Source organism: Paramormyrops kingsleyae, chromosome 17 (genome assembly GCF_048594095.1).
Source record: "Paramormyrops kingsleyae isolate MSU_618 chromosome 17, PKINGS_0.4, whole genome shotgun sequence".
NCBI lineage: Eukaryota > Metazoa > Chordata > Actinopteri > Osteoglossiformes > Mormyridae > Paramormyrops > Paramormyrops kingsleyae.
Window position 1 is genome coordinate 12,823,619 of NC_132813.1, and position 25,253 is coordinate 12,848,871.

Genomic DNA, 25,253 nt, shown 5'->3' on the forward strand with positions numbered 1-25,253 from the left:
GTTCAGCTTAGATCTCAAGTGTCTAGCAGCCCCCCTTTGCCACATCCTGATCCAAAAGGTGTGCTCCCCCCCCAGCAGAACATCCAGAGCGCTGGCTGGGCCTCGCTGGCACCGTGTTCCTGCCGCTTGACCCGCCTAAATCAAACTGGTTAAGGATTGCCGTCTCAAACTGGATGCAAAGGGAAGATCACTCCGGGTGATGGTCTTCCGGGACTTGTGTTTAACCCACAATGCTTCTGTTGTCTGCCAGCTGAATATATTTGCATATATAAATGGCTTTCTGTGCTCCGGAGTATTCTTGCACCTATATAACAGTTTGAAAGTGACTCCTTTGAGCACTGCCTACACAAAGGCTGAGCCATTACTCAGAGAGCAGCGCAGCGTTGCCGGTGCAGGCCATGTCTCCATATTGAAAGCCATATTGCTACTATCATTGTTTATAATATTAGGAGATGATTCTGCACTGGCAGAGCATCCATGTCCGCAAGCTTTTGCCACGTCACTGATTAACTTTCACACAAATCTAGCCTTGTGGCTCATGCACCGTAGCCGACAGACATCTGCATCCCCCCCCTCGGGGGACTGGTCCACGGATAACCATGGAGACCACGCTCCTTGTTCCCCTCTATCTGCTAATCATGGCCTGGCCGCTCTGCCGGTAATTAGCTGTCTCCCAGGCGGATAGAGATGTGCGCTTCTGGCTGAAGGCTTCAGCTGGCCGCTCCCGGCTAGGCGTCCCTCACAGCAGCCTTTGGGGGGCGCTGCACATGCTCCGCTGACCCGGAACGGGGTGAGAGAATGGAGGAAGAGGCTCATAACAGCTGGCAGGCTTTCTTCCAGCAGCTCGGCTGCTCTTTGAGATGTTATAAAGGCGTGTTTTTCAGCAGCTCTGCAGGGTGAACACACTGGGTCACGTGGCAGTGCTGGGTATAACACACACTCACTGCTGGGCGTAAAACACACTCACTGCTGGGCATAACACACACTCAGTGCTGGGCGTAAAACACACTCACTGCTGGGCATAACACACACTCACTGCTGGGCGTAAAACACACTCAGTGCTGGGCGTAACACACACTCAGTGCTGGGAGTAAAACACACTCACTGCTGGGAGTAAAACACACTCACTGCTGGGCATAACACACACTCAGTGCTGGGCGTAAAACACACTCACTGCTGGGCATAACACACACTCACTGCTGGGCGTAAAACACACTCAGTGCTGGGCGTAACACACACTCAGTGCTGGGAGTAAAACACACTCACTGCTGGGAGTAAAACACAGTCAGTGCTGGGCATAAAACACACTCAGTGCTGGGCGTAAAACACACTCAGTGCTGGGCGTAACACACACTCACTGCTGGGAGTAAAACACACTCACTGCTGGGCATAACACACACTCACTGCTGGGCGTAAAACACACTCACTGCTGGGAGTAAAACACACTCACTGCTGGGCATAACACACACTCACTGCTGGGCGTAAAACACACTCACTGCTGGGAGTAAAACACAGTCAGTGCTGGTTGCAACACACACTGATTGTTGAGCGTAACACACAGTCTGTGCTGAGCACAGCACACACTCGATGATGAGTATAGCACACACTGGGTACTGAGTGTAGCATGCACTCAATGCTGACCATAACACACAGCCTGTGCTGAGCGTAACATACTCAATACTGAGCGTAACACACACTCGGTGCTGAGCGTAACACGCAGGCTGTGCTGAGCGTAACGTACTCAGCGCTAAGTGTTACCCTTGGCTGCTGCCTGCCGATCTCCCCTGCCATCTCCACCCCAGCTAATGAGCCTCTCGATTGGCTGCACTGGCCCGTGTTTCTCTGCTAAGTGTCCACCGGCTCCTGCGAAGTGACTCTCCACAGGCCCCCAGCTCTTTCTCGCTCGCTCTCTCTCTCGCTCTCATGCTGCTCCTTCATCTCTGGCTCCTGTTGTCCTCGCGAGGAGAGAGGGCGTCGTTCAAACCGGCCAATCAGCAGGAGATCCAGCGCTGCACTGGCGATGTCAGCTTGCGGCAGCAATCGCTAGAACTAGATAAGAACACTCTTGGCCTTTTCGAAGTCCGTGTATGCTGTCCAAGTCACAGGATGAGAAGAAACCTGAAATGCCAATTAACAGGGAAAGGCGATTAATGGAGGCAGAGCTCAGTGACGTGGACAGAAAGTGAAGAGAGTCTGCAGTTCACACTACAACACAGGAAGTTGTACTAAGCATGACTTTATATCCCAATTGATGTCACTTGTGAGCAGTTAGAACATTTTCTCTATAACTCTAAGAGAACGCTGGCAAATGTACCTTAATGTCAAAGGCGACCTCATCAACTGGGGGGAGGAGTCCCATCCGTGGGACTGGGGGTGTCCTACGCTTTTGATAAACTGTGGCATTTCACGCTCGTCGACAGTACACTCGGGCTACTGAATTCGGACCTGGCGAGACTCCGTTTTGGGGTCCCCCGATAGAAACAGGTCGCTGAGACACGCTGTCCAGCCTCTGGCTTTTATGAAGGGAAGCTGTGGGCCGCCGTCACACCGAAGCTCAAGCACAACCCTCTTAAAAAGCAACATACGTAGCACTTATGCTAATTTTGCTAATTGCGCACGCTCTGTATCTGCTGCAGAGCGACGTGATGAATGCTAATTCTGAATCCGTCGTCATTTAATCTGGCCTGCTCTCGCCTGCGCAGCCTGCGCAGCCTGCGCAGCCTGCGCAGCAGGGGGGCGACATGGTGTGAGGAGCCAGGAGCTGCTTCCCTTGTGTCGGTGTTTCCGGAGTGAGTCACGCTGCTGCGTGGATGGGATTGCAGCGGGCCGTGTTTATGCGTGAGACAAGCGCAGCTGTGATTTTTATTTTTATTTTCTGGCCCCGTGAGCAGCACCGACTGTGTAATGGGGTCTGGACTGCAAGACGCAAGGCCGCTAATCTACAGATATGCTGTATGGTGACCATGGAGCTCATGGACTTGACTAATGCAGTGATAAGGAAGATAAACAAGGTCTTCCCCACGCACAGTGTACTTTCAAGGGTCCTTGCAGTCAGGGGGGTGGGGGGGGGGGGCTATGTGAGAGGACATAATTAAAAAAAAAAAATGAGCAGAGTGAAACGTGCCACACGACAACCACGGTGACGGCCAGCTATACTGTGTGATGCTGTAGCACCTGTTCCCAGCATACAGTGCCGGCGGTGAGTGCGCCCCCTTCAGGCGTAGCCTAGCTTTGCGTCTAACCTAATGAATTACCCTCCGACGTGTACAGACGGCCGGGCGGGACGTGTGATAGCGGGTAGAAGGTTCCTCTGATTAGCTGTGTAATGCAGATACACTGACCTCCCCACGCCCAGTACGTTCCTCCTCAAACTTAAATTAATCACAGCGATATTGCCATCTAAACGTATAGCGGAACCTTTAAAATCGAGGATGATTAATGGTTTCCCCTTGGATGATTAATTCTCTTAAGTAGCTCTCTCCGTGGTGAGCTTTCTGTTTATTTTATGCGCATGCCTGAATTGTATTTATATTCCCCGTGCGAGGCACATCTTCCAGCAAACAAATCTGTCTTTATTCAGAACTTGAGACAAACACGCCCAAGTCTTTGAAAACATTGGCGGACTTGGCCGGCGCCCCAGCGATCCCGGTCCAGCCACCAGCCCGATCTGTTTATTCAGTGATGCATGACTTTGTCCATCGTCTGAATGTCTGCTATGTTGTCGTCCTTCTTCAGTGTGTGACTCTGTCCCCCCTCCCGTGTTGTCTCTGTTTGTGGTCCACAGGTCCTCCACTGCCTTGCTCATCCGCCTCATCCTCCTCCCCAGTCGAACAGTTCCCCTCTCTCCCACTCCCCCTCCCAGCCAATGAGAGCCAGAGAAGGTTGCTAGGTAGCCGTGTGGCTCAGCCAAGCCGGGACACTGACTCCGAAGATGAGTTTGGCCCCGATTCGTTCTTAGTTAAAGCGGGCCCTGGGAAGCGGGGCCCTCCTTCCACTGCCTCGGCTGACGGTGAGTTTGCCCTCAGACTCTTTGCCTGCTGCCGGCTCGTGAGGCTCCCCGTCGGTGCTAATCCCCCATCTCTCGTGATTGTGGCCAGGGGTGGATTCGCTCGCCGCTTTTTAGCGATGCAGATGGAAGTCAAAATGTCAGCTCTAAGTTTCACCCGGGGTAATCTGGTGGGGGGCTTCTGTGGGGGAGGGCGAAGATGAAAGGCAGGGGAAACTTCAGCCAGAAATGAGATGTTTCCTCTTGAAGCGATTGGCTCCACACAGTGTCTGCATGCCGCCCGGGGCCAGACATGGGTGTCGGGGGCATTATGCACCTCCCTGGTCCTGGTGAGCCGTGACCTTCTCACTTTGGGGGGGGGGGGATTTGCCCTTGCGGCCGTCTGCGGTGCCTCAGGCTTTTCGATTCCTTTATGTCCATCCAAATCGTCACGAGAAACTCGCCAGATGCAGGGCACGTTTTCCCTGTGTCGTGCCTTCGAGACGAGAGGAGCGGACTTGGCGGAACAAACAGAACGGCTGACTCTGTAGTCAGCGAATCAGCGTCCTTATGTTCTCTGGCTCTACGCTTGTTTTCTTACAGAGCTCTGCTCTTTGGTTTGGAAAAAAAAAATCAATAAGTAATCTACCCCCCTTGTGTGCGCGAGCGATATTTTAATGAAATTAAAGCCTCCTCGGTTTCGTCGACTGTTTTACGGCTGGCGTTTTCGTCTGGCGTTTTCGTCTGGCCATCTGGCTGCAGGGTTACTGCCGTGGCAACTTTTTCCATCCTGCCAGAATTTATTTGCTTTTTTACGTTTGTGTGGCATGGAGGGGATTTGTTGCTCCTACATTTCGTTCTCGGTTGCCGTTTGGTCCGAGGTGGTTCTGTTATTTTTTTTACTGCCTGAGGATAAATATGTAAAATATCGTGTGAGGCATGTGTGAAGGACGAAGCCATCGCTTCGAATCGGAGCTTTACGTACGAGCGTATGCCTCGTTTGTGGTGCTACTACAGACAAGCTCCATTAATGACATACTGATATTACTTTAAATAAATAGATTCTCTCCCAGTATTTTGTGAATCACTGGAGCCTAATATGAGCTGAAGGTTAGTCGTGAATTGGTTCTGTTTGTTTTCTGACATTTAGCTAAATCCTTTCAGCACCGGGTGAAGGTGGTGATCGGGTGATCGGCCCGTTTAAGGGCGAGTGGAACAGCATCCGTTTTCCGTGCAGAACCTGCGGCGGGCTCCTGCCCCACCCTCCGTCTGTGGGGCGGGGGGGAGGTGCTTCTGTGCTGTAATTCCAGACTGCCGCCTGTGGGCCCGCAGCCCGGTATCGTTAATGGGATCCTTGGACGATTATGATGCTGCAGAGGTCACTGGAAGCGTAAGCGAATGCCTGACTGTGTGTGTGCCACGTCAGGCACGTGTGTGTGTCTGTGTGTCTTTGTGGGTTATGTATATATTACAATGAGGGGGCCAAATGTCCCCACAATGTGATAAAAGCCTGTTGTTTTGACATTGTGGGGACCAAATCTGTGACTAAATCTGTGACTGCAATCAAAAACATGATGCTAAAAAAATGCCACAAGATTTTGCTTGGTTACTTATGGTCAGTGTTAGGGCTGGGTGGGGGATATGGTTGTCATAGTAGGGATTAGGGTTTAGCTTGTAGAAATGAATGGACAATCCTTACAAATATGAGACCAGGTCTGTGTGTGTGTGTGTGTGTGTGTGTGTGGGGGGGGGGGGGACTGCAGTCATTACTCACTGAGCTGAGCTTGGAGATGGGGGTCTTCTCCCCCCCCACCCCCCTCCGGAGTAATTGGAATCTGCACACAGGCAGCCTGTCCTGAGTGCGTCTTACAGAGTGAGCGAGGTACGTAAATAATTCAGCGGCCTTGGCGGTCGAGCAAAGCAATTGCCGAAATCGGATCGAACTCTGGGGGAGGGGGCTATGGTCACGTGATCCCCTGCCATGCGGTGAGGGCGGGGGGCAGGACTAAGTGGACAGTGATCTGTTCTTGAAACAGCTGACGGCTTAGGTTCCCCCCGCCACACAAATGACACGTGAAGATACGCCTGGAGCACCCTTCCAGAAAGCGCTTCCCTGGCGGGGGGGGGGGGGGGGGGCGGGATGGCACTTCCAGACTCCTCCATCGCAGGGCGAGCGGCCCGCCATGAGAACACCTCTCAAGCATGCACCCCCACTTCTGATTATATGTAAATAAGCAGGATTTATGCTAATAGCTGATTCTGTGAGTCGCTGCTGTGTCACTAGGCATTATTCCTCTACTTAACGGCCTGACCCCATCATGGTCCTTTTTAAATAATAAAGAGACCTTGGTATTTATTCACATACGCACACAAATTAGTTATTTTAATGAATTATTCTGCCTTAAAACGTGTTCTGTGAACCTGCTACTCGGTCCTGCGACACTAAACAACCCTCTATGTTTTTTTTATATATCTCTGTATTTCTGGCACTTGTATAAGTGACACGTTAAGTGCGGCTCTCTTCATTGGATGCTGCCGGAGCCATGAGGGGGCCCTTTTGTGGGTGGGGGGCCCTTGCCAGTTCGTCGTTTCTCAGCTCGGCTACCTGTCACTCACATTAGAGGCTTCCTGTGTGCTGAGGCCTGAGCTATATGTTGATGTCCGTCCACCCATACAGCCATCTGTTATCCGTCTGAAGGTCACTGTGATGCCTGTGCTTTACAGGACACACCATATTATTATTAGGGATCTACGCACCAGCAGTGATGGATCCCTTTCGTTATTATTATTATTATTATTATTATTATCAGGCCTGTCAGAATTATTACATAATTGCGTGATCGCGATTATTTGAGCGACCGTGATTATTTTGCATAATCGCTAGAATCGTCTCCATTCATCTGTATGAAAATAGCGGGATGAGACAGAACTGTCATATTTTCACATTTTCCATAATTATTTCCATGTCTACCGTGTAAGGTTTGACTGGCGCTCGTTTATGACATCATCTCGTTGCGCTCATGAATCAGTCCGTACCACCTACTGTATCTGTACCTCACATGTCTGCATTATTATTATTATTATGATTATTATGATTATTATTATTATTATTATTATTATTATTATTATTATTCAGAGTCCTGCACTGTGTGTTGGTGGCCTGTCTGTCCACAGAGCTGTCGCGAGATTAGATCAGGGTTAATGGCTTAGTGGACGCTTTGATGAATGCATGTCTCTGGCTCTCTGATAAGGGGCTTAGTGTGCCGGCCTTTTAAGGAGGGCTTGTTAACACACCCAGTCATCCCTCATCCCGTGTGTGTGTGTGTGTGTGTGTGTGTCTTTTGCTCTTCAGTTTTACAGGCTATGTAGTAGAGAACCACATGTGCACCTAAGATTGGAGGAGTCTGGAGCTAATGCAAATTACAGTTACAAAATCCAGTTACAATAATGCAGAGTACAGGATGACACAGTACAGGTACTCAATGTAGAGTACAGGATGACAGTACAGATACACACTACAGAGTACAGGATGACACAGTACAGGTACTTAATGTAGAGTACAGGATGACACAGTACAGGTACACACTACAGAGTACAGGATGACACAGTACAGGTACTCAATGTAGAGTACAGGATGACAGTGCAGATACACACTACAGAGTACAGGATGACAGTACAGGTACACACTGCAGAGTACAGGATGACACAGTACAGGTACTCAATGTAGAGTACAGGATGACAGTACAGGTACACACTGCAGAGTACAGGATGACACAGTACAGGTACTCAATGTAGAGTACAGGATGACAGTACAGGTACACACTACAGAGTACAGGATGACAGTACAGGTACACAATGTAGAGTACAGGATGACAGTACAGGTACACTGCAGAGTACAGGATGACACAGAATAGGTATACACTACAGAGTACAGGATGACAGTACAGGTACACTGCAGAGTACAGGATGACACAGAATAGGTATACACTGCAGAGTACAGGATGACAGTACAGGTACACAATGTAGAGTACAGGATGACAGTACAGGTACACTGCAGAGTACAGGATGACACAGAATAGGTATACACTGCAGAGTACAGGATGACAGTACAGGTACACTGCCGAGTACAGGATGACACAGTACAGGTATACACTGCAGAGTACAGGATGACAGTACAGGTACACACTGCCGAGTACAGGATGACACAGTACAGGTATACACTGCAGAGTACAGGATGACAGTACAGGTACACACTGCCGAGTACAGGATGACACAGTACAGGTATACACTGCAGAGTACAGGATGACAGTACAGGTACACACTGCAGAGTACAGGATGACAGTACAGGTACACACTGCCGAGTACAGGATGACACAGTACAGGTACACACTGCAGAGTACAGGATGACAGTACAGGTACACACTGCAGAGTACAGGATGACAGTACAGGTACACACTGCAGAGTACAGGATGACACAGTACAGGTACACACTGCCGAGTACAGGATGACACAGTACAGGTATACACTGCAGAGTACAGGATGACAGTACAGGTACACACTGCAGAGTACAGGATGACAGTACAGGTACACACTGCAGAGTACAGGATGACACAGTACAGGTATACACTGCAGAGTACAGGATGACAGTACAGGTACACTGCCGAGTACAGGATGACACAGTACAGGTATACACTGCAGAGTACAGGATTACAGTACAGGTACACACTGCCGAGTACAGGATGACACAGAATAGGTATACACTGCAGGGTACAGGATGACAGTACAGGTACACTGCCGAGTACAGGATGACACAGTACAGGTATACACTGCAGAGTACAGGATGACACAGTACAGGTACACAATGTAGAGTACAGGATGACACAGTACAGGTATACACTGTAGAGTACATGATGACAGTACAGGTACACTGCAGAGTACAGGATGACAGTACAGGTACACACTACAGAGTACAGGATGACACAGTACAGGTATACACTGTAGAGTACATGATGACACAGTACAGGTACACAATGTAGAGTACAGGATGACAGTACAGGTACACACTACAGAGTACAGGATGACACAGTACAGGTACTCAATGTAGAGTACAGGATGACAAAATACAAGTATACATTGCAGAGTTCAGGCTGATGCACTGCAAGTACACACTGCACAGTCCAGGTTGACACACTACAAGTACACACTAGAGGACAGGATGACGCAGTATAAGTACACACTGACACATGACAAGTACATACTGCAAAGTACAGAATTACACACTGTAAGCAGAGTATTTTCCCTTTACTCCCGCCCGCTAGATCCTCCCCTTGCTGCAGCCAGGGGCCCAGCAGGTGCCTCCCTTACACAGTGTGCCTTTAAGAGTATGAACACTGACTGGGCATAATGGAGCTCTTCCCAGCACGGGCCCCGCGCCTCCGGACACCCCAGCACTGTGTGGTGGCGCTGCCTACCGCTCGCCGCACGCTGTGTCCTCCCCGCTTTCCTTTCCTCTGTTTTTCCGCGGTACAGAGATGCGGATCCCAAGTTATTCAAGCAAATTTCCAGATAATGTCGAATGAGCTCCTCCATCCATAGCGACGGTTACCGAGGAGCGTCCCGAATATTAAACAGATTCATGGAGGCAGTGTAAGCCACAGGTGCATTCTGGGAGGACAGCGCTGGGCCAATGACCTGCCAGTGACCAACCGCAGGCATTTCACTGCATCAGAAATAATCACTTTCTCTTTGTTTGAACGGAAATATCAGTATTAGCACAAGGAACATTTTGAAGTTATATCTGGAAAGACTCATTGGTTCAATGTGCAGATAAGGACAAGATTTTGGAATTTATTTTGGAATTTTATCTTTCAAAAGACAATTGTAAGGTAATTTTCTTCCATAATATGGGTGGAGTATTTGTGAATTTATTAACAAGTCACAATTATTCTAATTCTTTGGGGACTTACCTATGTAGTCATTAACTATTCAGTATTTCAGTAACACTTTATAGTATAGTATTGTGCTATTACTTATGTATTAATTAACCCCAAACTAAGTCTTAGTTACTTATGTTAATTCATCATTAATGAATCGTGACGCATGATTTATTAGATTAGATTAGATTAGATTAGACTTTATTAATCCCACAATGGGGAAATTCTTTGAGAAAACAGCAGCAATAATGAAAAAAGACAGTACAAAAAAATTTATCAAGCAGATACTATACTTGTTACTATATCTATTAATTCTGTAAGACTTCTTGAACCACTAAGGAACTACTGAAGGAACAAGTCAAGAATAACACAATTTAAATACAGACCTCAAGTTTGTTGATTAATGAACAGTGATGTATCTCATGCAGCAGCTATATCTGTACATGACTTGTACTTCAGTAGTAACTGAGTTATTAAGTATTATTAAGTATTTGAGTGTTGCCAGTATTTCTTAGCTGCTTTAATACTTTGTTGTATGCTTCCAATACAGAAAGTCACATATATATATTTTCATATGCAGAGATCAGGTCTGACAGGATCTGCCGTTGGTAGCGTTTGTAATCACTCCAAATATGGAAAGCTGTTATATAGTATTTCATATCTCATTCCTATCGGATCGAATTTAATTGTTAGCTTGTGAATCGAAATCAAATCGAATCAGGGTATCTGTGCCAATACTCATCCTTAGCCTGTAAAGCACTTACCGCCAATCAGCTGGGTAGGCGGAGCGGCCCTCCTTCCTTCCTGTTACCGCCCAATGTTTTATCACTTGTGTGAAAGTCTTTTTATGGAGTCTATGAAAACGCACTGGCTGTTTTTCTCCCCTTTACCCCAAGAGGGACACTGACACAGTGCTGCTGGACACAGATAACAGGCGTGTGTCTCGCCCCCGGCGAGTGAGTCCAGACGGGCAGTAATGCAGCGCTGCTTCGCAGGGAATTTGTCACTTAAGTAGCGAGAGGATGCTGGAGGCTGACCTACCAGGCGTGGTTTTCTGCAGATCTGCATCCTGAAATGGATGCTGTGAAGGCAGCTAGAATTCCCACACGGAGCCACTAATGGGGGTGAAAAATAAACACCCCGGTCAGCAGAACAGCTGGGCGTGGCCCGTGCCCCCCATGCACAAAAAGCTCTTCGCCCTCGCAGAGAAAACGGCGCCGGGGCTTCCGGCTGTTGGCCGCCGGATGGGAGACTTAACGGTGCATTAATCCCTCCTCCGTGAGGGACGCTTAACAATGTATTAATGCATCATCATCAGCGTGGAACAATTAGTGATGCATGACCCCGGTAAGATCTTGACGAGTGCTTTGATCGTTTGTCTGCCGTGTGGCTTTAATCGCTTCCCCTGGCTGCCTGGGCAGGCTAATTGACCGGTGATTCTGTGACCATGTGATCACGCTCCAGTTGGTTGCTAAATGCTGTTTTCCAGGTGCCGGTGTTACCGTGGCATTCCTATGACCATCCATCATCTCGTACGCACACCATCTGTGTTGTGCAGTACGCTTGGGATGCGGGAGCGTGTAGTTATCGCAGAATAGCCATGGCCACTAACGCCGCCACCGCCCCCCCTCCCCCGCCCCGGACGTGTCTCGCGGAGAGCGGGCCAGCCGCCTGTGAAGTTTGATGGCGTGTCTAATCCGCCGAGCCCGATTGGCTCGCCTGCGTGACGCCGTAACTCTGCTGAAGGGCATTCGCAGCCGGCCGCGGGCACTGGCCTGAGTTAGTGACTTTTTTGTAGGGCTCATTAGTTTGGGACGTGCTTGTCTCCCTGAGGTCCTCACATCCATAGGGCGCCCCGACCAAAGAAGGGGGTCAGGAGGTGGCTTCAGGGTCCGACGTTCGCTCTTTTCTCGAGGACAGATAGGAAGTCTTATCTCGCGTGCCATATTTATGTCGCCAGACGATACGGGGGAGGGGGGGTTCAATCAGCAGTGGCCGAGCGAAAGCTACGGCAAGGTGCCAGTGCTGGATCATTGAGCCTCTTGTTATGGGATGAATATTTGCTTCAAGGACCCGCCTGGTACCATGACTGTTATGCCATCCAATAAAAATAAACCCTCGACCTTGAACTACATTTTACTGTGTCTGTGAAGCTGCCTGAGAGAAAATGACTGAAGCCGTAAACCCATGTGGCCGGGAAACATGATTAGTGTCATTACTGGGGTTTCAGGCCTGCAGCTTTTCTGAGTTTTAATTTTACAGAACCATAGATCTTTTAGTGAATTAGTCAGTGAATCAGCAAATACTCTCAGTCTATCAAAAACCAGGCTTGGTTTAATTATTAATCTGTTTTTAATTTCCCACTTATACACAAATAGAGTACTATAATAATGATTCAATAAGAGGCTTGACTGAACTAAATGCTGTATTGTGGCTGTGTGTATATCCTGTTTATGAAAAGACCCCCAAAAATCCTTTCAGCTGCCTTGTAATCCCGTTAATTTATTTTGTTTCATCGCTTTTGAAAACAGCAGCTAAAAAGATACGGGCTGCTAATTAAGACACCCCTTTAATTTTAAATTCACAACATAAACAACAGTTACAGTGACACCAAGCAAGGTGTAATGACCCACTGTGACTCCTTCCGGGCTGTAGGTTCGAATGTGTGGTTCCCAGTCATTTCCTCCAGAGGCCTTTTATGCTTCCACACCCTACACGCCTGGGGCATCGCTAGCAGGCCAATGGGAACATGAGCCAGTGCAATATGATAGCATGTACAATACCAGTCAAAAGCCTGGAGACACCTACTGAAGCTACTGTGTTTTTCAAAAGTATAAAACGACCCTAAGCACAGCTCGAGGTTATGTAGTAAGTATTATCCTGTGAAACAGGATAGAGATGGAGTGCTGTGACAGATGACCTGGCCCCCACAATCCCCCCCAACCTAAACCCTATAGAGCTGGTTTGGGATGAGTTGGATCAAAGAGTGAGAAAGCCAACTTTTGCCCAGAACTCGTGGAAACTCCTTCAGGACTGTTGGAGAAGGAGGCTACATCTGGAAGCTGGTTGAAAGAATGCCAAGAGTCTGCAATGCTGTCATGGAAGAGTCTAAAATGTGACAGATTTGTGAGATGTTGAACACCTGCTCTTGGTCATTGCAATTTTTGACATGTATTACTTACCTTGAGGTCTGTGACTATAAAGTTAATAACATAGTCCAGACTTTTGACTGGTATTGTGTCATTTAGCTAATGGTGGACGCACCCCTGGGTCTTGCCTTCCTGAAGGTTATCTGCAAATATGGACTGTAAACAGTCTCTTGTTCTGGAGGAGTCATTAAGTCAGTTTTCTGTGATCTTTAGAAGATCCACTGCAGAGGATCTAACAGTACGTAAATTTGATTGATGCTTGGTAGCTGCACAGTGCATTTGTATGTGTGTGGATTTAATACGGATCTCCTACTGGGGACCGAGCAGCATAATAACGTGCAATCATGGATAATTATCCAAGCCAGCATTTATAAGTGTCTCCTGTCTGTCTGCGGTGGTTTGTAAAATATGAGCTTTGCCACCAGTAACACATTTGTGTTCCCTCATCCTGACTCTCTCTCTGAGAAGCTGTAATTCACAAACTGACTTCGATATCCAGAGCAACCAAAACAGGAAAATCAGGGGCACAGTCTCTTCTGACAGACTGACTATACGGCATGAACAAGCTAAAGAGCACTTCATGTAAATGAAATGTTTTAAACCTCTTATTCCTGGTTTTCCAGAACGCTGTGGATTACTTTATTTAAAATTGGTTTCCTTCCCTTTCAGCCTGATTTCTGTCATGCTTACCAGTCAGGCTGCCCCTCCTGGTACCTGTTCCCATTCCTCAGCTCGTCACTCTCCTTTTGGAAGTGAGGAGCTGCTGATTGGTGTAATAAGAAAGCCTTCATTAGTGAGGCAGCCCGTGGTGGGAGCTCAGGGTGGTCTAGCTGCTCATACGACACCTCTCTCTGTTAACGCCTTCTTCCAGTAGCAAATTTGTAGCTGGCGACTTGATTTCCCATCATGCTTTGTGAGCCAAAGTTTCCAACTGAAACTGTTTGGCTGTTTTCTGTTTACAAAGCCTTAAGTTGCATGTGATTGTAAACTGATAAGATAAACTGTTTTTTTTTTTTTTACAATTGTAATACCAATACTTATTTATCTGGCGCTTTTATTGAAAGTAATTTACAGTAGAGAGACAGGTTATAGTTTGACAGGTTATAATGTGGGATTTGAACCCATAAACATTGCATTGTTAGCAGAATACTTTATTTGTCATCTACTTCACCATCTGCTTCTGTTATTCTTACTGTTCAATCCTGCCTAACAGTTATTTTGTCACTACAACCATCATTTTATTATGATTTGCTACTTTTTCAGACGATACATGAGATTTATGTATTTTTTATTTTTATAGATTCATTAAAGAGTGATCCAGTACTAATGTACTGGTTTTCAGGTGCTTTAGGATAATCCACTTTGGTTACAACAGATAAATGATGATACCGTCTGCATCATGACGGTACGGCAGCTCGGGCTGGTGAGGCACACGCCGCTGTCTGACCGTGCGGCTCAGGAAGACCTGAAGCTGAGTCCCACCTCGGCCAGTTCCTCTGCATATTAAGAGCAGTGTACTGAATGTGTACTGCCCCCTCCCGTGTTCAGTAGATGCTGGGATCAGTTTGCGCTGGTGCCTGTGTAAACTCTGAGGGGCATTTTGTTTTGTGTGCCCATGCTGTGCGGTGGCACTCCGCTAGCTGCCTCGCATGCTAATGTCTCTCTTCTTGTAGGGCTGTGCTGCAGCTCGCCGGGAAAGAGCCGACTCCATTAACGGGTGAAAATAGTGTGAATTCCAATCTTCTTTAACTTTCTCATTGAGGAGCACACCGAGGAATCTTGGGAGCCCCGTCTTCTGATGCTGTCCTTAGCGTGCTGAGAGTGACCTTGAGTTATGTTGGGTCTGACCTCGCTGGAGGCATGTTGGGTCTGACAATGATTGTGATTCTTTCTCCAGTTGCTACTGCATTGTGTTCTTGGGTTTGCTTCTGACAATCTAATAGCAGTGGTGAGTTCAGCTCTGAACACTGTGGACCAATCCCTAAACACGGAGAGGCCAACTCTGAGCACTCAGAGGCCAGTTCAGAACATCGTGAACCCATCTCTGAACACTTGGCAGGCAATCACTGAACTCTGTCAAGCCATGCAAGGTTGTCAGTGTTGAGCAGCTCCCAAATAGGAAATAAAACTGTTTGTGGACTAGTGCCTGGTGAGCTGAAGCAAAGATATTATTGACTGGTTTGTTGTACCGAAGCGGGTAAATCTTTTAAACCAGTATCCATCAAGTTAAAAATGTCAAAACATGGACATTTTCTACTCATGACGAATCAGATGGGCATGAGATCAAATGGAATGGGGCAAGAAACGTATAGGCATTTGCACAAAGCGATGTTCTCGTCCTGACCGTGCGCGATTACCGTGCGTTGACATGGCCGTCAATGGCCCTCATGGCCTGCAGGGGGCGAGCTAACGGTTCACAGGCAAAAGTGAGGTAGCATTCAGCCCCATGCTGGAGAACATAGACTCAAGGCCAGAGGGGCTCTGATGTACCCTAAAAAATCCTGAGCTTTTCCAGGCCGATCTTGTTGATCTAAATGGTGGGGGTGTGGCCTGGAGGGGCAGTCTTCCTGATGCCTTGTGGTAAACAGCCTGTGGGGGGGGGGGGGGGCTCAGGGCTGCTATTAACCCCCCGCAACGCCCAGCACACCTGCTGCCTGAGCAGACCGATTCACGCGGAGATGCGGCCAGCATGAGTCATGGCGCTGCAGGCTGGCTGCTCGCTAACGGCAAACCCGCCGGGTCTCACTCTGATCCCGCTACTTCTGAACCATAGACACCACATATCTCTTAAGATCCAATTGGACAGAAAATGACATATATTTAATTGAGTATGAACTCAGTCGTCCATTGGTGTGGTTAAAGATTGTAACTGCTAAGAGTTGATTGTAGTTTTGCCGCCACGCCCCCTGCAGTCCCGGGGGTGTTACGACCCCCAAGGAGAGCGGAGGAGGATACTCATTGTTTGAAAGACAAGCAGAGGATGTGAATCATGGGAAAGATTGGACATGTTTGGCAGTTTTTTTCTAATAATGAAAAACATTTTATTTTTTTATTAAAATATCTTATACATAAACAGTGAATTTACCGTAAATGGGGATATTCAGCACTGATTTAGGTAACATGAAGTGCAAAGAATAAAATGGCACTAACTGTTGTGTTGTTGTGTGTTGTGTCCCCCCCCATATTCTAGATGGTACATTTCAGAGCCACCCCCGACTCCGGAGCCCACCGCCCTCCCACTCCCACACGCCCAGTCAGCACCACGCGGCCTCTGCCAACTCTCTCAACAGGGGGAACTACACTCCACGGAGCAACCCCAGCCCTACCCCGACAGACGGCTCTGTCCCTGCCGAGGGCTCAGCCAGTGTCCAGGAGTCCGGCAGCACCCAGGACAACTGGCTCCTCAACAGCAACATACCCCTGGAGACTAGGTACCGAGGAAGACCCCCTCAATGAACTGTGTTAATCTTATGGTTTCCGAAGGTCACTCCTGGATACCAAACCTCTGTGTCCATGTCATGGTTTCAGAAGGTCACTCCTGGAGACCAAACCTCTGTGTCCATGTCATGGTTTCAGAAGGTCACTCCTGGAGACCAAACCTCTGTGTCCATGTCATGGTTTCAGAAGGTCACTCCTGGAGACCAAACCTCTGTGTCCATGTCATGGTTTCAGAAGGTCACTCCTGGAGACCAAACCTCTGTGTCCATGTCATGGTTTCAGAAGGTCACTCCTGGAGACCAAACCTCTGTGTCCATGTCATGGTTTCAGAAGGTCACTCCTGGAGACCAAACCTCTGTGTCCATGTCATGGTTTCAGAAGGTCACTCCTGGAGACCAAACCTCTGTGTCCATGTCATGGTTTCAGAAGGTCAGTCCTGCTGGCCAATCCTGTCGTTTTTTTCCTGTCTGCTATGTGGATTTTGCTTTTCATTGTGACACCACTAAAGAAGATGTTTCCCCAATATTTCAGACGGGTTTCCTCCAGTCTGGGCTCCATCCTGCCTGCTTTGCTGTGCAACAGAAAAACACTGTTTTTCTTTCCGTTGGAAAGTTAGCACGCTAACAGCCTGGAAGGCAGTGAATTCCTTCAGCTGTGTAATTACAATCATGTTGCCTGCGAGGCTGCACCTCCCCCCCCCCCCCATCAGGCATCTGGCTTTTATTTATTTGATATCAATCGACTTTCAGTTCCCCCACCATATTTCTCAACAGGAGGCTGTCATGTGAAGTAGATCAGTTGAGTGTTGTTCTAAGTGGAAAGGCGTCTGTACGATTAATTTGATTCTGAGGGGCTGTTCCCGAGTACGGGGATGAGAATTCGTTGACGCCGGGCAAAGATACAAGGCTGCCTGCCCGCCCCACGAGAAGCAGGCTGGATTTAGAGGGCATTTCAGACCCACACAGCTCGTTGGCACACTGTAGCCAAGCAGAGCAAATTAGACTCCTGTTGCCTGCCAGTGCCAACGTTAGCAGGATGAGGCCACTTACGGATGAGCGATGGGGAAAAACCACTGAGATCTTCACTGCGACCAGGCCATGGGATTCCTCTCGCTCCCTTTTTCACGCTCGCCGCCGTACAATAACTATTGGCCTCCAAAGAGACTTAAATTGACAAGAGAATTACTGAGTTAATTTAGCGGACGATTAATCCGGCTACAGGATTTCAGACTGTTCCCCTCACGCCAGCGGATATCTGAGATGGTCCAGTCAACAGGAAAATGAACATTAATGCTGGTTTTGGAGGGACAGTCAGTGGTGTAATGAACGATTAACTTGGAATAATATACAAGGCACAGGTATACCCAAAGGAGTAAAAAACAGATGGCGAGAGAGGAGTAGGGCGTCACTGGAAAAATGCGTCTGAGTGATGTGAATTAACCGTTTTCACAGAATACCATCAATTATTAGGATACCGCTGGAAAAAAATGGGAGCCATTAGCAATGTCCACAAGGACCCTGAAACATCTTCTGTCATTTTGATGTCGTTAATGGCGTTATAATGACTCTGCTCTGCCGTTTTATAAAGGGAACAGACTGGTCCTGATAAATTTTGCGCTTCTGTGGCTAAACCTGGCCACCAGAGAAAGGCCCGTCACTAGGCTCTCTCTACCCCCTGTCAAGATCCTTTCCTTCGTTTAAGATCCGAATTCTCCCGCCCTGGCCCGCATCAGAGGTAGCAGCCATCGCTCGAGCAGAGAACGGGGACAGGCGGAATGCAAACAATCCTGAAGCTGATGAGTCCTATCGCTGTGTGACAGGGACTCATTTCTGCAGTGTCACGGAGCGTGATTTCCCAGAAGGCACCGCGTGACACGTGCGGCTCGCCCTGACTCTTCTCCCCTATATTGTATGCCTGCTTCTGCAAATCAGCAACGCTGTCAGATGCGTGACATATGTGTCGTTTATAGCGTTTGTATGCTTTGTGAAACCTGTGTTACACGCTCTGCTTTGTGCTGTTGAACTGTACTGTGACCCCTGACGGCTAATTGAAAGCGATGCCTTTTTTTTCTTCTGACCTCGACCACAAAGGAGCCAGAATACTCTATTGTTTATCAGAGAAGAGCAAGAGGCATTCAGAAAAGGGCAGGGATCATTCAATGCAAGGTACGGGGCTTTGCGGTGGGCTGGTGACCCCGCCCTTCAAGGCTGGCAGCGCGGGGGCTGGATGTTAACCGTGCGAGTGACACGCCGGCGGCACAGCTGTCCGCGCCGCGACATCCTTGTCCATTTCACCGTATTGTCTTGTGTGTCGACTACGTAGGTGTCTCCTCTCGCTGGTCGTTCCCCACACCTGTGTGTCTTCTTGCATGCTTATCTCATCCCAGCACCTTCCATCTCTCCCATCTCTGCATAGAAAAGTAGCAAAGCAGACATTGATAGAAACGTTGGCGGCCAGCGTTGTTGAGATGGACAGTCTGGCGGCCGGCCGCCGTGGCGTCGAGCGCAGCGACGGGTACGTGGCACAGCACGTCCTTCGGACCCACCTCTGCGTGTGCTGTCCGCAGGCTGCTCTAGTCTGGCCCCTAGTGATGTGGTTCCACATAAACATCACGAGCTGCTCTCGCCACAACTGCCTCTAATATCGTATTTGTGCCGTTATTTTTTTTGGCATGGTTTGGTAACGGGATTGAAAAGCTCTTTATTAATGCCAGTGTGTGAATTATTAAATACGATCCGTGTACCAAAGCTAATTGGATCTATTATCACAGTTACGGAAGAATTGGTACTGTGAGTGGCTAATGCATGAAAAGCTCATCTTTTCATTTAGAATACGTTTCAAATTTATTTTATATTTGCAACACACTTTCCAAATTGCTGATTGGTGACAGGCAGGTAGGCAGTCAGACAGACAGACACAGTTAGACGGACAGACAGTTAGACGGACAGACAGACAGTGTCAGACAGACAGACACTGTTAGACGGACAGACAGTTAGACGGACAGACAGACAGTGTCAGACAGACAGACACTGTTAGACAGACAGACAGTTAGACGGACAGACAGACAGTGTCAGACAGACACTGTTAGACAGACAGACAGACACTGTTAGACGGACAGACAGACAGTGTCAGACAGACAGACAGTTAGACGGACAGACAGACAGTGTCAGACAGACAGACACTGTTAGACGGGCAGGCAGTTAGACGGACAGAGAGACAGTATCAGACAGACATACAGTTAGACGGACAGACAGACAGTGTCAGACAGACAGACACTGTTAGACGGACAGACAGACACGGGCAGGCAGTTAGACGGACAGACAGACAGTGTCAGACAGACCGACGGGCATTACAGTCTCAGCTCGTTACGTAAAGCCCCTTACATAAGTGACCTCTTTCATAAACAGCAGGGGTCTCCTAAGGCATCATACGGGACTGTCATCAGACCATGCCTGACAATCCACTCAGTTTCAGCCCCCCCCACCCCCCACCTGTGCTCCCTGTCAGGAAATGTGCCTCCAGGTGGTTCCATGTGTGCCCCGTGTCATACGCCCTGTATCTGTACTCGCATCCATATCCAGTCCATTAAAACAGTCTGTAAATGTCAGACGCAAGTGACCCTGTTGCTGTGGGCTGGGGGGCTGGAGGCAGGACTTCTGACACAGATTGTGCGGTGTGCCCCCCCCCCCCCCCCGCCCAGTAGAGATCAGCTATTAGCCCTTAAGTACAGCAGCACTGTGTTCCGTTTGCAGACACTTCCTGTTCAAACCTGGGGGCACCTCGCCCATGTACTGCACCACCAGCCCCGGCTACCCGCTGACCTCCAGCACGGTGTACTCCCCCCCGCCCCGCCCGCTGCCCCGCAGCACCTTCTCGCGGCCCACCTTCAGCCTGAAAAAGCCTTATCAGTACTGCACCTGGAAGTGTGCCGCTTTGGGCGCCATCCTCATCTCCGCCATGCTGGTCTTCCTGCTGGCCTACTTCATCGGTGAGTGTTTTTCCGCCCCCGTCCCCGTCGTTTCCCCCGAGGGCAGAGGCCTGGCCTGCCCCCCTCCCGTCCACAGGGCTCAGCAAACCCGCCGCTCCTCAGCACAAACACGCATCCGGCACGCTTCCCGCGCAGTGCGCAGTGCGCAGTGACCCGGCTCCCGCGTCTCCTTCCAGAGGTGCCACGCCGCTTCCCTGGGTAACAGGCAGCTGCAAGACGATATGGAGTGAAACCGAATTAATCTGAGGGATATTGTGTAGTTTTACTTTTCGCAGAAAAGTAGGAAATGTGCTTTGGGCTTCTACATAGATAGATCGTTGCGGGTACGTTTTGGGGCTCAACGATAGGGATCCATCGAAAGTCCTTGTTATTCAGTCAGGATGCCATCCCTGAAAGAAAGTGACATTAAACCATAAAAGCCAAATGGAAACGCGTATTTTATCCAACATGTGAGCGCGACCTAATATCCTTCTGGCTCTCCCACTGTGGCCCAGCTGACTCTCTTAAGCATAAACACAGCAGGTACTCCAGTCTGGGTCAGGCGGGCTTTACTTCCTGAGGTTTTTGCAGACGCAGGATGCCCCAGATCCAGCTGCTATCCTGCCTGTTGCCGTATGTGATGTAAGACGGACGGGCCGTCCCTGGAGAGATAGCGTACATTTTAAATACACTGTGCTCTGTTCAGACTGGGGCGGGGCAGGGGGAGCTGAAATCCCAGGCATGCACGGGGAGATTGAGCACACCTCCAGTTAGACGTGGAGCACGCTCTGACCTGGCAGTGAGCCAGAGAAGCACACTAGGTTAATGGAGCTAAATTACGCGATGTAATTACCCCAAAAAGATGGAAATCTGAGACCGTCTCCCCTGTGCACCACAAGTAAACACTTTGGAAACCTGAAATCTGGGTTTAAAATCAGGAATAAGGAGCGTGTTTAATTAAACGGTGATGAGAAAAATATATTTAACTTCAAGTGCAATTAATTATTGAACCCCGTAATTGGTGACTCCGGCTGGGCTGCCTAATGAAGCCGCGTACTGCGGCTGTGACGGATGTTTTGACTAGGACTCCGTTTTCCTCTGTTGCTCCGTGACACGGCTTCTCTTGTTGGCCTTGTGAAGCTGCAGATGTAGCCGTTTGCCATTTTGCACCATTAACTCCCGTCTTGGGATTCTGGTTAATAAGGACAGCTGGGTCTCGCTGGGGTCCATCCATCCCATTGTTGCTGAGGGCTTGACAGAGGGTCAGAAGGATCTAATCGCTTCTTTTAAAAAATACAAATACATCTGAATTGGCTGGGTGTTCCCCATTAGCATGGGCTGAGGCTGATGGCGTTGGGGCGTCTTGGGGCTCGTTAATAAAAGGTTGCTGGTGTTTATTTTTAATTACCCCTGACTAATGAATGAACCGGTCAGCTGTCCTGCCCTTTGTTTCACAAACGGTCCGGAAACGCAGAAAAGAAAAGGAAATTCAGTAGGTGGATCTGACGTAAAGACCAGGCGTCTGTCATCCCCCGGACAGCTGGATGAATCCTTTATAAGCTGTCAATAGATTCATAATGAGTAAGATGAGAATGTCATGACAGGGCAGCCTGAGACATCAGCACTAAGGCTCACATTTTCAACTCGAGAGATCTTCACCAGCATTAGAGAAAGACAGATTAACGCTTCAGATTCGCTGGCATGCTTTCCTGCTGAGAGTCTGCTTTTCGCTCATGTTTTTCAGACATCAACCCTCAATAGTGCCCCTGAAAGATGAGGGACTTTTGGGGTTTGTCCCAGTGAGCTGGTACCAGTGGCAGAACGTCGTTCTTGTGAGACAGACACACGTGATCTCGGAAGGTCTGAATGTCGAAAGGCTCCTGTTAATGGTTAATGACCCTATAACCTGCGTTAAACATGTTCATGTGACGCAGGTTCCATAAATGCAGGACCGACGCTGATGTTTACTTAAAGAGATCACTGATGAATTGAAGAGCAAATTTCTAAATCTCGCTCAGGCCCTTATTTTGTGTTCCAGTGACCTAAAGTCAGGCTTTTTCATCATATGTTACCGAATTGGGAACCAAATCTCAGTCAGTCCTCATTTAATCCAGCAAAGAACCGAGGGAGTCCACAGAGATCTTCTGAAAAATGTATCCTGTGGACTGAGTGAGTGTTGTAAATTTGCTCTTCAGCTGGGTGGCGCTGTAGAGCACATTGATACTCAGGGTAGAAGCCCGATTCGTTGTTGACTGCGACTACATCAATTTTCCATATACTGCTGGGAAGTTTAAGGGGTCCGTAAGTCATTATTCCCGCAGTGACATGTGACCGCGTACATCGGTGTGTCGGAATGATGCTGGAGTCGGCTCCCTTTAAGGGATCTGATGAGTCTTGCTGCTGTGAGTTACCGCGGTAACCCTGCTCATCACCGCTGTGCATGCTGATGACCCTGCTGGCGTGCCGGGGCGGTCTGGGTATCGGAGCGTGGGCTGCCATTCCCAGCTCCGTGCGACAGGAGCAGTTGGGCGCGCTGTCAGAGATGCAGCAGCCACTCATGCGAGGAAGGCAGATGAATTAATTAGCCATATGCTTGGAAACATGCGCAGTCCACGTTTGGGCCGATATCAGCGGGCCGAGGTTGAGGCCCATTTCGGCCGCCCTCCTGCCCCGTCCAGCAGCTAATACGCCCACGGTTAATGGAGGCTGGACTGTGACCAGCTTCAGAGCGGTCGACTTGCAGGGGGTGTTTGATGTGCCCCCCCGGCAAACAGGCTGTAGCACTATGTCAGATTCACGCCGGTCACCAGCCTCTGCATTTCGCAGGCACTCTGTGTGCCGGCAGGGCTGCCGTGGGGGGCAATGTGTGGTAAAAATGCGGTATTTATCGTGATACTGTTTGGAATAAGGACCCCTGTGTGGTGAATCACCGTGTTTATGGTGGTACTGCTTGGAATCCAGATTCCTGTGTGGTAAAACATGGTGTTTATGGTGGTACCGCTTGGAATCCAGATTCCTGTGTGGTAAAACATGGTGTTTATGGTGGTACTGCTTGGAATCCAGATTCCTGTGTGGTAAAACATGGTGTTTATGGTGGTACTGCTTGGAATCCAGATTCCTGTGTGGTAAAACGTGGTGTTTATGGTGGTACCGCTGTGAAAGCGTCCACAGAAACCTGGAGATGAAATAGAGAGAAAAATGAATCAAGTGAGGTGTCGCCGACGAGCGTGTAATTAGCATGACAGCAGAATTTTCTTGGGAGCCACTCATTTCACAGAAGAGCTGCTTCGTTTCACGTTTCCATTGGCAAAACAGACATTGCGGGGGGCGAGGTGTGTGGGGCTGATGTTTGGGATGCTGGACGGCCAGTACCATCTGCAGGACTGCACTAGAAGTATGTGGGGAAGTTATGTTTCCGGGTAATGTGTGGGGGAGCAGATGGCAGGCTCCATAATGGCCCTCCAGAAGAGCGGTTACCTGGACACCAGCTGGCAGCTGGCCTGGGGGAGGGCTGCTCCCCCCCACCTGCAACCGTGGGTGATGTGAAGCCCCAAACCACCACCAAAGTCAAGGGAACAAGATGGTGCAGCAGGCCATCTGTCTCTCAGCAGGGTGTGCCAGGCTGACCTCTGCAGCTGACTCCAGAGTGACCGTACGGGGCGGGGCCTTGCCTTATGATCACTCCATCTTACCCATAATTCCCGGCTTTGCTTCCGTTTTAGTCCGCAGGCGCAATTCCGCTCGTTAGGAACATGCGAAACTTCTGAGTTTGAAATCTGATCGGGGAGCAGTTTGTAGCGGTCTGCAGAATGACTATTGATTTAGCCGACCTGAGGAAATTGCTTTTATCCTTCATTGCGGCGTTTATGACCGACCTCATAATTTCGGTCGGATTTTGAGCCGTGCGTAAATGAGGAGTGTAGCTTCCTGGCCTTTAATGAGAGGAGGGTCTGTGCCTCCCTCCGAACCAGCGGCCTCCCCCTGTCTCTCCCCGTGTCTCTCCGGTTTCCGTCTCCTGGTTTGTTCACCGGCAGTGCAGCCAAGGTCGAAATACTCGTATGGCTCTCGGTTAAAAACGGGATGGTCGCGGAGGCGTGCGTGTGCAGATCAGGGTAGCCGGCATGAGAGGCTACTGAACAGCCATCCGTAGTAAATAGTAACAAGTGCAGAGTCGATCATGAAGGTCCGAAGCAGTGGCCATTATTTGGGGTGAAATCCCAGCGTCACCAAGTCAGCAAGGGCCATCTTTAATCCCTTTTTACGTCCCATGAAAGCTACAATAAGACATGTTGGATTTTACTATCCCCTCTTCTGCAAATACATCCCGAAATCAATATAACCATTTTTCACACGTGACGTGACTTATACTGTATATGTAATTTTAATTCAAAGAAACATTTGTGTGCAGAAATGTGTTCATCTGTACATTTTTAAAATTAATTTTAATGATCATATGAGGCAGTACAAAAAGATCAGTCTGTCTTTTGCCCAGTTCTGCATTAGACATATGGCGCCGTCTTCACATTAACAACTTAAAATGCTGCTCAGTGGTTAATTACCCCGCCGTGGCCTGTCTCCTGTGTCGTTTCACACTCAAAAACACGTAATCGGGGGGAGGGAGGGTGGGTCATGTTCCACTACCAGCTGCTCTCCTCGGAGACAGAGTAAAGTTAAGGTAAACCAAGGTAAAACGCATAGTGAAGCAGTAAATCCAGGTTAGCGGCTGAACGGCGCATAAAACGGTGTCACAGTTTATCCAGCGAATGGAGTTTATTCAGGGT

At 48.9% G+C, this 25,253-nt stretch overlaps 1 protein-coding gene across 11 annotated transcripts in view; it reads left to right on the plus strand.

Annotated features, from left to right (window-relative positions):
- The window catches only part of tenm4 (teneurin transmembrane protein 4), a 139,119-nt gene that overhangs the window by 54,960 nt on the left and 58,906 nt on the right, over nt 1-25,253 (plus strand). For 4 of the 11 annotated variants that reach the window (XM_023807297.2, XM_072701254.1, XM_072701255.1 and 1 more), the window contains exons 4-8: nt 3,785-4,009; nt 16,258-16,498; nt 18,596-18,670; nt 18,921-19,019; nt 20,258-20,493. In XM_023807297.2, the coding sequence (XP_023663065.1) occupies nt 3,785-4,009; nt 16,258-16,498; nt 18,596-18,670; nt 18,921-19,019; nt 20,258-20,493 (876 nt within the window). The remainder of the gene's footprint in view (nt 1-3,784; nt 4,010-16,257; nt 16,499-18,595; nt 18,671-18,920; nt 19,020-20,257; nt 20,494-25,253) is intronic. The other 7 variants (XM_072701258.1, XM_072701262.1, XM_072701261.1 and 4 more) reach the window with 4 other exon arrangements.